This window comes from Vanrija pseudolonga, chromosome 7 (assembly GCF_020906515.1).
Source record: "Vanrija pseudolonga chromosome 7, complete sequence".
Taxonomy (NCBI): domain Eukaryota; kingdom Fungi; phylum Basidiomycota; class Tremellomycetes; order Trichosporonales; family Trichosporonaceae; genus Vanrija; species Vanrija pseudolonga.
The window spans coordinates 1,959,519-1,973,539 of NC_085855.1; the positions used below are offsets into that span (position 1 = coordinate 1,959,519).

Genomic DNA, 14,021 nt, shown 5'->3' on the forward strand with positions numbered 1-14,021 from the left:
GTGCATCGACTGCCCGACGACACGTCGAGCGGGCGTGCATATCGCGCGCTGACTCGACCCCCTTGGCATCGTACACACCATGCCGGTCCGACCAGAAGACGCGGAAGAGTACGAGCTCGCCGAGCGCCGCAGCGACGACGACGATGAATCGGAGAACGGGTGGGACGACGACGGGTTCGTCACCAAGCCGACGGAAGATGAGGTGGGGACGAGCGAGCGCGACCGCCTGCTCGAGGGCGAGGACGAGCGGAAACCCACCTCGCTCGACGGGGAGGACGACGAGCTCGTGTACCGCCGCCGTTTGGACGAAGAAGAAGAAGACGAGATCGTGGGCAGGGGCACCAAGGTCGACCGTCTCATCGCTGCTGTGAGTCGCGTGCCGGCGCAACAGCTACTGACCGACTAGGCCGTGCCCGATACCGACGACGTCTCGCTGCCGACGCTCACGATCCGCGTGATTGTCATCGGGTCGTTCTTCTGTATCCTCGGCGCGGCGGCCTCCATGGTCTTCTACTTCAAGTCGAACGCGCCCGGCTTCTCGAGCTACTTTGTCATCCTGGCGACGTACCCGCTCGGCCATATCATGGCGAGCGAGCGCCTGATACCCCGTAACAAGATGCTGCTGGGGGTCAACTTGAACCCTGGGCGCTTCAGCGTCAAGGAGGCGATTCTCGTCAGGTGTGTCGCGGCTGTCGTGGCGAAGCTGACTCCCTCAGCGTGCTGTCGTCCTCTGGTGCCATGGCGGCGTACGCGGCGGATATCCTCGCCATCCTCGACCTGTACTACAAGCGCCCGCTCGCGACCGTCCCGTCACTGATCTTGCTCATGACGACGCAGTGTATCGGCTTCGGCCTTGCGGGTGGGTTTGCTAATGCCCCTGCCTCGCTCACCCACCCCCCAGGCATGCTGTACAACCTCCTCGTGGCCCGGCCAGCAATGTACTGGCCCTCGACGCTCGTCGTCGTGCAGCTCTTCACGACGCTGTACGACTCGGGCTCGACGGCCCTCTCGGCCCAGGCGCGCCAGCTCACCCGGCGCAGGCTGCACGTCTTCCTCGTCATCTTCCTCTGCACCTTCATCTACCAGTTCCTCCCCATGCTCCTCTTCCCGACGCTCACGACCGTGTCGGTGCTATGCCTGATCGACAACAGCAGCTGGTGGATGCGGACGCTCGGCGGCGCGTACACTGGCCTCGGGATGCTCAACTTCAGCTTTGACTGGAGCTCGATCGGTACCGCCGGCCCGCTGTACACGCCATACTGGGCCTTGGGGAACTGGTTCGGTGGTCTAGCAGGGATGATCTGGGTGGTGAGTTGTCAACAGCGATCAACGGACACCAGCTCACACACCAGATTGTCCCTATCCTGCTCCTCACAAACTTCTGGAACGCAAGGGACTTCCCCAGCCCGACTTCGGCGTCGCTTTACAACGCCACATATCAGAAGTATGTCTCCCCCGTGTCTATCTTGTGTGTTACTAACACTTGTCAAGGTTTGACGTTACCACGGTGCTCAAGCCGGACCTGTCCCTCAACGAAGAGGCATGGGAGGCTGCCAAGCCGCTCGTGCTCACTCCATACTTGTGCGTTGCCAACTTGAACCACGTTAACGCCCAGCGCAATCACATACGGCCTCGCCTTTGCAGCCCTGTCCAGCATTATGGTTCATGTGTGGCTGTGGCACCGTGAGGAGATCAAGGAGGGTGGGTTGCCGGTCGTCGGTCCGGGCTAACCCACCAGCATTGACGAACAAGGCGCCCATGAACGACGTGCACAAGTATGGATCTGGATCTGACAACCCCTCGGCGATAAAGTTCTAACAGATAACAGTACGCTTATGCGCTCCTACAAGTCGGTGCCTCAATGGTGGTATCTTGCCCTCCTGGGCGGCAACTTTGCTGCCGCTGGTAGGTTAATTGCCACAATGAGCCACTGACTCCCGCAGTCCTCATGATCTGGACTGCCCCTCTACAATTACCCGTCTGGGCGCTGGTATTGTCCCTGGCAATTGCAGCGGTAAGCAAATGCTGTAAATGGGGCCTTGCTAACATGCGTAGGTGTTCCTTATCCCGTAAGACGGTACCACGGAGATTTGTGGCGGTCTGACCTTTCAGAATCGGTATAGTCATGGCGGTTTCCAACACCCAGATTGGTCTCGTGAGTCACAGTCGGTGTGCGCATTGCTAACAAACAGAATGTGATGACAGAATTGTGAGGCGGTGCTTGTAGGCACGACTAACCTCGTAGCATTATCGGACTTCTCATGCCTGGGAAACCCATTGGAAAGTGCGTGATTCAACACACCGTGACGCCACTAACCTCCGCAGCGTCACCTTCAAGTGTTTTGGCTGTGAGTCACCAGATGTGCAAGTGGGCACACACTAGCTGACTCTGACAGACATGGCCATGTCACAAGCCCTGCAGCTTACCTCGGACCTCAAGCTGGGGTGGTACACGTCGATCCCGCCCCGCGAAATGTTTGCATGCCAGATCATTGGGACTGTGATTGGGGCCCTCACGAACTGTGCGTGTGTGCGCCACGACGCCACTCTGACGCCCCAGACATCACCCTGCAGTCAGTGCTGGTGTCCAAGCGCGAGTACCTCGACGGCACGACTGTCGATCCTACGGGACAGTGGACTGGACGCCGCCCGAGCATCTTCTACTCGGCAAGCATCATCTGGGGCGCCGTCTCCCCCAAGCGGTTCTTTGCCGGCAAGTACTGGGTACTATACCTTGGCTTCCCATTCGGAGCGGCCGTGCCAGTCATCTTCTGGCTTGCACACAAGCGCTGGCCAAACAAGAAGCTCAACAAGGTGGGTAGCAAGTTTGGCCCGAGCAACACCCAGCTGACAGCAACAGGTCGTGTTCCCCATCATCTGCCAGGGCGCCATCCTCATCCCAGAATAGTGAGCTGATGTTCGGGCCGTCGAGCTTACACCCCAGCCCGACCAACATCATCCTCATGGGCATTGCCGCGGCCGTCTTTGCCAATAGCTATGTCGCCAAGCGGCATCCAAAGTTCCACTCGCAGTTTATCTACGTGATAAGCTCTGCGCTGGATGCGGGAACGTCGATTACCGCCTTGGCCATTTATCTCTTGTTCAGTGTCCTGACGACATGGACGGGACCGCGGTGGTGGGGTAATCCCGCGAGGGATTCAGAGCATTGCGTTCCGGGTAGTTAGTGTGGGGTATCATGTCTAGCTCGTTCCAGTGTGCACTGTTGTAGCCCCTTGGGTCGTCGCTTTGGGCCTATTGATAGAGGAGTGCTAGTGAGGTATATGGGCACACACAAGAGTTGCGACGCGTCGGACGAGGTTGCGTGGTTGTGCCAACAAGCAAAGCACGCGTGCAGTGTTAAAGTGGGGAATGCAGTTAAAGTGTGCAATAGTCGTTTTGACGGCACGCTTTCAGGGTCTACATTCAGGGTCCGTGTCGTCCTTGTCCTGTGTTGGTCTGTGCGGTCGCCCTGGCAGCCCGCGCGAGGGCGGCGCGGCGCGTTGAAGCGTGAAGCGACGGGAGCAAAATTGGGAGCCATCGTAAGCAGCAGAAACACCTGGGAGCCAGGGCGAGTTTGAGAAACGGGGGGGAGCACCAGCGCTGGTGGTGCTCGTCCGCCCCGCCCGCGCGCGCCATTGTCGCCGCCGCCGCTGCCGCCGCCGCAGCCAGTCAGTGCAGGCAGCCTTGGGCTTGCCTCGGGCCTCAGACTTGGGATCCAGGACACAACGCTGGGCTGGGCGCTGGGCATACTGGGCACTTCTGAGGCGAACGAGCGAGCGAGTGAGCGAGTGACTGAGCCTCAGCCAGCCAGGCAAGCCAGCCAGCCAGCCAGGCAGCCAGCCAACGATACGACTTTGCCGCAGTCTGCGACTACCATCAATCAGTCGCTACAGTCCGACACAACTGTGCGCTGGTCACTTGTCTCGCTCGACACACTCGACACGGGCGACAACTACGCGTGGAGGGGCGCGACCAACAACAACGACCACACCTCTTGCTGCTGGGCAATAAGGAAAACGGGCGAACGGGCCTAATTCCTTGCACCGTCACCCACCCGCCCGCCTAGGACGGACGCCTCGTCGTTCCAGCTACCCATCGCTTGGTTCACTGGGGGCCACCTGTTGCTGCTACTACTGCACGCTGCACCCCCGCTCGCCGCACGCTGCACTACTCGTCTCTCTCTCGCCTTCCCTCCCTCCCACACCCACACACCACACCACATCGCACTCGACATTGTCATCGTCATTGCCCTCTCTCGCCCCTCTTCTCCGCCCCCCCATCCCCTCCCCCCCCCCCCCCCCCCCTTCCTCCCCTCCCCCCATCTCTCATTACAACAATTTCCATCACTTTGACACGCATCGACCCTTTGGTCTTGTGACGACAAGGTCGACAACGACGACGACGACGCCATAACGAAAGCTGCTGCGCGCTTTGGCCCTGCCCCCCGCCCGCCCTTTGCTCTTGCTGCGATCCGACAAAGACACTAGGACGTACGACGGCGCGCGACTTGCCGCCCCACTACGACGTACGCCTTGTCCACCCGCCGACACGGCTGCCAAGCGGCGACAAGCCGACTGCTGTGACCTTTAAGCAATCAGCAGCGGCCCATCGCAGCAGCCTGATCATCCACCATGGCGTCGTCCATCTCGGAAGAGGAGATTGAGAGAGAGGTCCGCACGCTCAAGTGAGTTTGACTCTGGCCACATCGCACCACCACCACACTCGACTGACCCCCGCACAGGAATCTCCGAAGAAGGTCAGCATCGGCCCCAGGACCAGGCGACCTCGCGCTCGACCCCGACCTCCCCCCACCAGACGCGTTCTCCACTGGACCATCCTACTCGTCTAATGATGACGTGACGCTCGCAACTCCCGACGGGCTCGACGGCGACGCGGGCCTGTTCTGGGTGCCAGCCCACCTTCATCCCGAGCTCGCACCCGGCGAGTTTCGCGCCTTTCTCAAACAACACACCCAGGTTGACCCCGGCGCCGTCGAGACGGGCGAGACGGGCGAGGCAGCACTAGCTCGCAGTCCATCATGGCTCGCACGCAACAACTCTCTCTCAGGCGGCCTGGGGCGCAAAAAGTCGATGCTGTCCAGGCAATACACGCCTCGGGCGGGCGACAAGGTCGAAGACGAAGCACCGCCTGTCCCCGTCCGGCGCCCATCCATGTACGCGGGGCGGAATGCCGACAAGGGCCTCACACTTCACGACCTCCAGAAACTGGAGGAGCTCGTCGAGGACGCTGACCTGAGCGATGACCCCGAGAAAATGCGCAAGATGCTTCGCCGCAGCTTGAGTATGAACGTTGCCCCCGGATGTAAGTGACCGTGGCATACTGGCGCTGACCTGCAAGTCCTCGAGGAGACGCCCCAGGGTGAACGGAGCGAAGCAGACGCACCAATAGTAGTCCCTCGACCTGGATCGATTATCCGCCGTACAGCTCGAACCAAGATCCGCAAGGGCGGCCCCGGCGAGGGCGGGAGTCGAAGATTCTCATCCACAAGGAGGGGACGCCTCACATCGCCGAGCAGTGGAGCCGTTGATCAGGTTGAGGAAGGAGACAGCCTGCGGAGCGAGGACCGACGTAGCGACGAAACCGAGAGCGAGGAGCACAGCTCCGAGTCGCCTCACGCTTCCCTCACCAGCAGTGATTCGGCCGTGGTGGACAGTGCAAGGTCACCGGCCCCTGCATTGGCCCCGACCAAGCTTCCGGTGCCCCATCCGCAGGTCGTGCAGCAGCCCCCATCACCCGACCTCGGCAGAGCTTCAGAGGACGAGGCCCTTATCTACGACGCATACGCCGGCGACAGGACGTCGACTTCGACTTCGAGCTCGTTATCTATCGATAATCCCAGTCGGTCACCGAGCCCGGACAGCAGAGGCACGGCATCGGCGTCAGAAAGAGTCCACCACCCACCAAACCTTCCTCCGATTGTCACGCCAAAGCCTGGCGAGGGAGCGTGGTTTGAGGATGACCAGCTCACGCCGACTCAGGAGTCGTCGATGAGTGCGGCATTACACGCCATGAGCTTGTTACCGTCGTCTGGTCCATCCGAGGACATTTTCCAGCAGCAGCAGCACCAGCAGCACCAGCAGCCTCACCACTTGCCCACTGCCCCTGCCCGCCATGCAGAGCCCGAGCCCAAGACGCCAACGGCGGCACGACCCTATTCGGAACTCCCTCCCGGCATGGCGCCGCCATCGCAGCGTGTTGCCCCGCCACCGTCGATTGTTGTTCCCCAGCGCAACGGCCAACTGCAGGTGCCCACCCTGGAACGCCCGTCGTTAAGTCGTACCGACTCTGCCGCCTCCTCCAGCTCCAACGCTTCATCTGTGGCCTCGGCCGGCAAGGAGAAGATCAAGGAGAAGGAAAAGAAGGGCGGATTGTTCTCGAAGAAGAGTCATTCCCACGACAAGGACAAGGACAAGGGAGAGAAGAAGAAGAAGGAGAAGGACCGCTTCCTAGGCTCCCTCTTCGGCACCAAGAAGAAGCACGAGGAAGCGTCATCGGTTTCCAACTTTGCCACAGCTGGACCAGCCGCAGCTGCCGCTCTCCTCGGCACATCCAAGTCGGCCAAGTCGTTACATGCCGCCGGCTCTGGCACGTTGTCGCCGACATCCCCAGGCTTCTCCAACTTTGCCCGTTACCCCATCCACGTCGAGCGTGCCGTGTACCGTCTCAGTCACATCAAGCTCGCAAATGCCCGCCGTCCGCTCATCGAGCAGGTCCTCATCTCCAACCTCATGTTCTGGTACCTCGGTGTCATCGGCCGCACGGCCGGTCCCGCCGAGGACAAGAAGCCCGGGTCGGTCAATGGAATCGACAGAGAGCGGGACGAGCAGCTTCGCACGCCGCCCCTCAAGGGCACGCCGTCCAAGCCGGCCGACTCGGGCTCGGCTGGCGTCAAGCAGCCCGACCAGCCTCTCCCGCCGTCGCCAGCGTCGCCCGTGTCTCCCAGGAAGGCAGGCTTAACCAAGCCCGAACGCAGCCGTGGCAACAACAGCGAAGCAGCTTATCGTGCTCCACAGTACGGCATGCAGACGGTCCAGATGGACAAGGACATGCGGGGGCAACCTCACAGCAAGCAGCCATCGCAACATTCACAACAACAGCATTCACCCATTCACCACAACCAGCAACCTTCCCAGCAGTACCAGCCCCAGTCTGCTGCCCCTCCCCCTCGCACCGCTTCAATGCCCGCATCTCCCAACCGCGTTCGCTCTCCTCCGCCCAACGGCCAGCCTCAGCAGTACCCCCCAGGGGTTGCTCCGCCCGCCCGCCCTGCGATGCCACAGTCATCGGGCGGTGGCTATGGCATGCAAGGCGGTGGTGGTGGTGGTGGAGGCCACCAGCGACCCGTTGCTGTTCCCGAAGGCCGCGACCCACGTCGTCCTCAGCCCCCGCCTGGAGGACAGCATGGCCCTCATGCTGCGCAGCCCGGCGTCCGACCCGGCCAGCAGTACCCGCCCAACGGGGCTGACCCACGTCGCTCAGGAGAAGGCCATCGGCCATACCCGCAGCAGCACTCGAGCAGCGGCAGTGGCGGCGGTAGTGCTGGAAGCCCCCAGCCCGGCCAGCTCTTCCAGTACCCAGGCGGCGCTGGCAATCAGTATGGCCGACCGGGAGGCCCTACTCCCGGCCAGCACTACTCTGCTCAGCCCGGCCAAATCTTCCACCACCCGCAGTTCCAGCAGCGACCGGCAGGCAGTGGTATGCCTCAAAACTGGGAGCCGCCCCAGCGATTGCCGCCGGGACAGCAGCAGCAGCGTGTACCTGGCCCCGCTCTGGCGCAGGGCCCTCCTCGGCGTACGTCGTCCAACACGCAGGACCCGTATGGCCGACCGGGAGGCCCGGCGTACGGCAACGGCGGCGGCGGTGGTGGCGGCGGTTCGCGTGATGGCCAAACGTCGCCAACCAACCAGGGCTTCTACTCTCAGCGCAACCCGGGCCAGCCTGCGTACCCGTACCCACCTTCGGGCGGCGGCCAGGCGCGCCCTCAACCTGTACCATCTGGACAGTACCCCCACCATCGTTAAGCAACCTTAGTCTGGTACGCACCTCATTCCTAAGTCGACAGTACAGCAGTGTATACAGTGTACGACTCTTGCACACGCATAGCCTAGACCCACGGCCACGACTTGAACATTCTGGTAGTTTAGAAGAGTCACTGTCTGTACGTTTTGCAGCCGCAGGGTGGAGGCTGCGGTTGTTCCCCCTCTCTCGAGTCTCTCCTCCGTCTCTCCTCCGTCCTCCTCAGTACTCCTCCGTCTCTCTCTCTCTCTCTCTCTCTCTGTATTGCACTATCACCTCAAGATGCAGCATCTGTTCATCAGAGGGCGGGGCATGAAGCGGGGGTGGCGTCGCGCGACGCACTCGGTCGCATGGGCAGGGTGATCTGTCCCCCTTGCTCGTCGACAGTTGCAATTGCGATTGCGCCGACGCAGGCAATGGCAATGGCACGCCATTAGTGGGACATGTCAGTCATGGTGGCGGTGCTCCCGTCGATGACGCCGGTGGCGGCGCCGTCGTCGGTCAGCCTCGGAGAGGCGTCACGGCGCACGGAGTTGTGATCGGTTGCAAGTGCCAGTGAGCTCGCACGTCAGTCAGCTGAGGCTGATTGTGGCGCGCGGTACGACGAATGCAGCAGCACGCCATGAAGATCGGCGGCGACGAGTTGGAATGATCGACACAATTTGTTCATGCAATAATAAGAGTATTACGAAGTTGGGAGATGTCGACCGGGCCCAGTCGGCGAGCCAACCGGCGAGCGGGCGTCACGAGGCCACTCTTGCGAGAAGGACTCGGACACGCGCCGCCGGGGCAATAGAGCGCAGCTGTCCGACACAAGGACCCGGCCGCGACGACAAGCGCTGTCACTGTCGGCGCCTTCAGTTGACCTTCTCGCGTGTTAACCCGTAATGGGGAGCAAGAGGGGCTTGAGTGGCGCCTGGGCTGCTGGAGATAACGGGGATAGAGGGGATGGGGAGGGGATCTGGCCAGCCAGGGTGTTCCGGAGGTGGTGGCGGAGCTGGCACGGATCTGGAGGCGAGGTGGAGGTGGTTGCAAGTTTTGTTGCGGGTGAGCTGTCTTGGCGAGAGAGACCGATCACGATCACGACGACGCCGCGACTGGAAGCGAGACTTGGGCACGATACGAGCCATGCCACACCCCACGCCGCCAGGCTGAGAAACGTAAATGCATAGCATAATGTACTGACCTTGCTTTCACAATGTAAGCACCAGATGAGACCCCGCTCCAGAGTGAGAAGGACCCGGAGCGGGTCAATTTGTAGCGCATAGCCTGCGTCGATGAGGGCTCTTGCGAGCCAACACCTCGGCAGGCGGTTCTTCTGGGCCCATTCAGGAATCTGCGTACGCACGGAGCAGCGAGACAGAGCAGATGGAGCCGGTGTGTGAGGGAGAGTCCCGCTGCCGTGTGTCGGTCGCGCTGGCCGGCAGTGAGCACGGCAGACACAGAGCAGCGGGCTGCGGGAGGAGAACATCACGCCATCATGGGCTGCCTTACGGCCGGCCGCGTGATCGAACGTTTGTTATCGAGGGATATGGGAGGGATGGAAGGAGTGCGTAAAGAGTAGTTCGAGAAAGATATCAGGCGCCAAAGCCATCGCGTGCTTTAGAATTTTGTGCTGACCGCGACTTGGTGCGAGACTCGGTGTTTGGCGGCGGCGGCGGTTGGGCTTGGATTTCGCCGGGCGGCTACGTCGCATACGTCGTTGGCAGAGCCACGCGACCCGGCGCCGGAACCGGCACTGATTCCAGCTCCGAGGCGCAGGTCCGATGACGCACGGTGCATGTGTCGGGGCAGGGTGGCAGGGTGTTGTGTATGTATGGGGTGATTGCATGTCTCTGTCTCTGGTATGGGGTGATTGCCTGGGTGCATGGGCTGTGGTTGGCTGCACGGGCTGCTCGGTGCCATGGGCAATGCCGTCGCTTGTATCCGTTTACATCCCGAGCGAGGGGGCTTCGTCGCGACGGGGGCAAATTTGCACCCAGGGAGAATCCCGAATTTGGGGTGAGAAAACGAGTTACAGCGACCATGTGCTGGCGCGATTGGCTCTCGGTGACTTCGGCTGTCTAGTAGGCCGTCGATGCGCGCTGCGTAGCTCGCCTCGATGGCGAGATTGCTTGCGTGCTGGCCACAAGGTCAGATGCATCGTGCAATCGGAGCTGAGCTGGGGGGCAAGCACGAGCACGAGCCTGGCCTTGCTGGAAGGAGGAAGGAACGAGGTGGAGTCGTGCGTCACGGTATGGTACCGTGGCCGGCCGTGTCAGTCGCCACTGTCGACCCGTCGGTGCTGGCCGTGTTGGCCGTATGGCGCCATCATTTCGCCATCCCGGAGGTGCATCGCCCAGTCGTCATTCCATCACGCAACAGCGCAGGGTGCTTTGCTGTATGCACCTTGCCCCGTCTGGGATCGCGGCATGCATCCCAAGGGGTATAGCTTGACTCAGGACCTCGCGTACCATGCCCAATACTGCTTGGTACTGACTCTTTTGCTTGGCGCGTCGCCTGCCTAGGATTTGCAGCTAACGCAATCCAAACCAACACCACTCTGGTCTTTTCTAATCCCCCTCATTCTGAATTCCACTTTCGACATCCTCTCATCTTCCACTCCTCCCACTCTACTCCTCCTCCTTTCCGCTGGCGTGATTCAACAAACACCGCTGCGCGCTCCACACCCACACCACGACTGCCTACGTGCACTCCCAAAAATAAAGAGAGAGACTTCCAACAAGTCCTCTTGACCCCCCTTTCTTTTTCTTCTCGCTGTCCAACACCAGCGAGAAACGGAGAGATCTTGGCCGACGATCCAACTCTCGGAAATCCAAGTCTCACCTTCCTCCCCCCCTTCCCCCCTCTTCCCAATTCACTCAACGGCGTACCCGCGACACGACACATTCCCGCCCACACCACGGCAGTGTAACCTTTAAACCCAACACCCACATCCACAGTCTTGTGACCCCATCGCCCACCGCCGACGCACTGGCACCCACTACAACAACGGCTCTCGCCGCTTACTCCACCAACTACTCCCACCCCCCTCCCACTCCAACAACAATGGCCCACATCGAGTCCCACGCCAGCAACATCCTCTCCGAGGACCACTCGCACGCGCCAGAGTCCATCACCGCCGCCAAGGATGGTCGTAAACTCTGCGTGAGGCATCAGCAGACGGCAAACCAGAATGTCAACGCAAAGCTGCAAAAGGTAAGCAGAGGTGGCAAGGCACCAGACCCGACGACAAACCATGCTGACTGACGCTAGTCACTCGACTCGCTCCCTGTTCCCGAGCGCGCCGCCATTACAAACCTCTGGTCGACATTCTCTGCTGCGCCCCACAACAAGAGGAAACTCATCCTCGAGGGCATCTTGACAATGTGCTGCTTGTAAGTGTGGTGTCGCCACGAGCGCGAATTGGTGGCTTTTCCTTGGCAACGGGTGGATCGCTTACAATCTCGCAGCTCTCAACTGTCCCACCTCTCCGATACCCTCAACCAGATCATCCGCATCGACCCCTTTTCGCTTCTTCCTCGCGAGGTCTCGCTCAGAATCCTGGGCTACCTTGACGCCATCAGTCTTGGACGCGCCGCTCAGGTCTCTGCCTCTTGGAAGGCCCTCGCCGATGACGATCTTCTTTGGCGTCGAATGTGTGGTCAGCACATTGACCGCAAGTGTGAAAAGTGCGGATGGGGCCTCCCCCTCCTCGAGCGCCGCCGTCTCAAGGTCGAGCTCAAGGACCGCAGCCCCGCCACCGCCCTGGGCATTGGTGGCCACGGACCTCACGACGACCACGACCACCACCACTATGGCGTCAAGCCGGTGCTCACACGCTCAGAGGTTCTCGGCGTTGACCGGGCGGAGCATGCCGCGCACCAGACGGCAATTACCTGCGACGCACCGACACTTTTGACCTCGCTTAAGCGCTCGGCGCCCAGCTCGCCCATGAGCTGGCCCAGGGAGAAGAAGCAGCGTGTCGAGAGCGACTCGGAGGCAGAGCCTGATGAGATCGAGGTTGGTTCATCATCGAGGGCCACGGTCCCAGCTGGTAGCCTCTCGCGCGAGGTCCGCCTCACTCGTCCCTGGAAGTCGGTCTACTGCGAACGTCTTGTCGTCGAGCGTAACTGGCGCAAGGGCCGGTGCGTCACCAAGACCCTCAAGGGCCACACCGACGGTGTCATGTGCCTCCAGTACCACACGACTCTTACGTCGCCTTCGTACCCCGTGCTCATCACCGGTGGCTACGACCGCACCGTCCGCGTTTGGAACCTCGACTCGGGTGAGCAGGTCAATGTCCTCCGTGGCCACACTCGCGCTGTCCGTGCGCTCTGGTTTGACCAGATGCTGCTGTTCACTGGCTCCATGGATGGCACCGTTCGCATGTGGAACTGGCGCAAGGGTGAATGCCTGCGCGTGTTCGAGGGTCACTCGGACGGCGTCGTCTCGCTCCACTACAACGGCTACCTTCTCGCTACCGGCAGCGCCGACAGCACCATCCTCGTCCGCAACTTCCGTACTGGTAACAAGTTCTTCCTTCGTGGCCACGAGGAGTGGGTCAACACTGTCCTTCTCTGGGACGGCAAGACGTCGCCTCACGACTACGACCCGACCCTCCCTCCTCAGTTCTCGGCTGCCGGCCGTGCCCGCTCGCCCGGCCCGGCGCACAACTCTCACGACGGCGACCGCCCGGACATTGACGCCGGCACCATGCTCTTCTCGGGTTCCGACGACGGCACTGTCAAGCTCTGGGACCTCAACACCCAGACGTGCATTCGCACGTTCAACGGCCACAAGGGTCAGATCCAGAGCCTCCGCATCCTCATGGTCGACAAGCCCGACCAGGAAGACGAGGAGGAGGACCGCGAAGAGCGCGAGGCGACGCCTACTGCCTCTGCCTCGGGCTTTGTTCCTGCCACTGTCACTTCGCCTCACGCTACCATCAACCCTGCCCTTTCTGCCGCGTCTCCTCCCTCGGGCTTTGACCCCCTTGCGCACAGCACTGGTTCGCGCGACGAGCCGATCCAGCCTCGCGTGTACGTTCACGACGAGCCCGAACAGCGCCGCCGCAAGACGCGCGAGAAGACAAGTGAGGGCGACGGCACCAAGGTGGCCATCCTCGCCACTGGCTCGCTTGACGGCACTGTCAAGCTCTGGAACGTCGACACTGGCCGTGAGCTCAACACGCTCTTTGGCCACATTGAGGGCGTGTGGGGCGTCGACTTTGACGCCCTTCGCCTTGCTTCTGCCTCGCACGACCGCACTATCAAGGTGTGGGACCGCGAGTCGGGTAACTGTGTCCAGACTCTGGTCGGCCACCGCGGCGCGGTGACTAGCCTCCAGCTCTCGGACGACATGATTGTCTCTGGTTCAGACGACGGCGACGTGATGTGCTGGAGCTTTGCGCCTTCGACTTCGACATGATCTCAACCACCTTCTTCACCACCGCCACCACCACCACCACTACCACCACATCATAACCATTATTCCCGCGATTAGCCTCGCTCTTGGGTCCTCTGCACTATCCCGTTGTACTGCATTCTAGTTGTCTCTCTCACACTGGACCCCCGCAACCCGCGCGCCCGCCATTCACTGTGTACTTTCACCATAATCCATCCATCTGTACATGACAGGGACGCCTTTGGGGCTCTTTCGTAAACCAATGCATTGTTCGAAACAACAGCCCCGTGTCAGTGTGTGTGCCAACGTGTGCGTGTTTGTCGTATTCCTCGTTGGATGCCAATATGGCGTTTGATTGGCAAGGAGGTGTGGTAGTTGTGGTGTTTTGCTCGATTCTGACGTTTTTGCCACCTGCCTATTCAGTCGTAGTGGCATGAGGGCCCCGGGGCCGTTGAGCGGGCGTCAGACGTCAGGCGTCAGGCATCAGGCGTCAGGTGGCACTCTCTCTCGCGATCGCGGCAGTTCGTCACTTGCATGCATGCAATGCCGCGATAACGCAGCGTGGAGATTAACGTTACCAGACCGCTGGTGAGGCAAGG

General features: G+C 61.2%; 3 protein-coding genes across 3 annotated transcripts; all 3 read left to right on the plus strand.

The window, feature by feature from the left end:
• Positions 1–79: 79 nt before the first annotated feature.
• OPT5_2 (Oligopeptide transporter 5) lies at positions 80–3,366 on the plus strand (the record flags this gene model as incomplete). The annotated part of the gene is made up of 19 exons (XM_062776193.1): positions 80–367; positions 407–678; positions 717–859; positions 902–1,308; positions 1,353–1,444; positions 1,492–1,581; positions 1,616–1,701; positions 1,739–1,775; positions 1,829–1,905; positions 1,944–2,014; positions 2,056–2,069; positions 2,113–2,155; positions 2,193–2,209; positions 2,246–2,284; positions 2,326–2,348; positions 2,397–2,522; positions 2,561–2,814; positions 2,861–2,907; positions 2,945–3,366. The coding sequence occupies 19 exons, from the start codon at positions 80–82 to the stop codon at positions 3,183–3,185; spliced, it is 2,367 nt and encodes a 788-aa protein (XP_062632177.1). The 3' UTR covers positions 3,186–3,366.
• Positions 3,367–4,631: 1,265 nt separating this feature from the next.
• Positions 4,632–8,042, plus strand: zds1 (the record flags this gene model as incomplete). The annotated part of the gene is made up of 3 exons (XM_062776194.1): positions 4,632–4,684; positions 4,742–5,322; positions 5,359–8,042. 3 exons carry the CDS (start codon positions 4,632–4,634, stop codon positions 8,040–8,042), a joined length of 3,318 nt encoding a protein of 1,105 aa, XP_062632178.1.
• Positions 8,043–10,625: 2,583 nt separating this feature from the next.
• On the plus strand, positions 10,626–13,704 carry sconB (putative E3 ubiquitin ligase complex SCF subunit sconB). The gene is made up of 3 exons (XM_062776195.1): positions 10,626–11,235; positions 11,293–11,414; positions 11,490–13,704. The coding sequence occupies exons 1-3, from the start codon at positions 11,086–11,088 to the stop codon at positions 13,444–13,446; spliced, it is 2,229 nt and encodes a 742-aa protein (XP_062632179.1). The 5' UTR covers positions 10,626–11,085; the 3' UTR covers positions 13,447–13,704.
• The last annotated feature ends 317 nt before the right edge of the window (positions 13,705–14,021 follow it).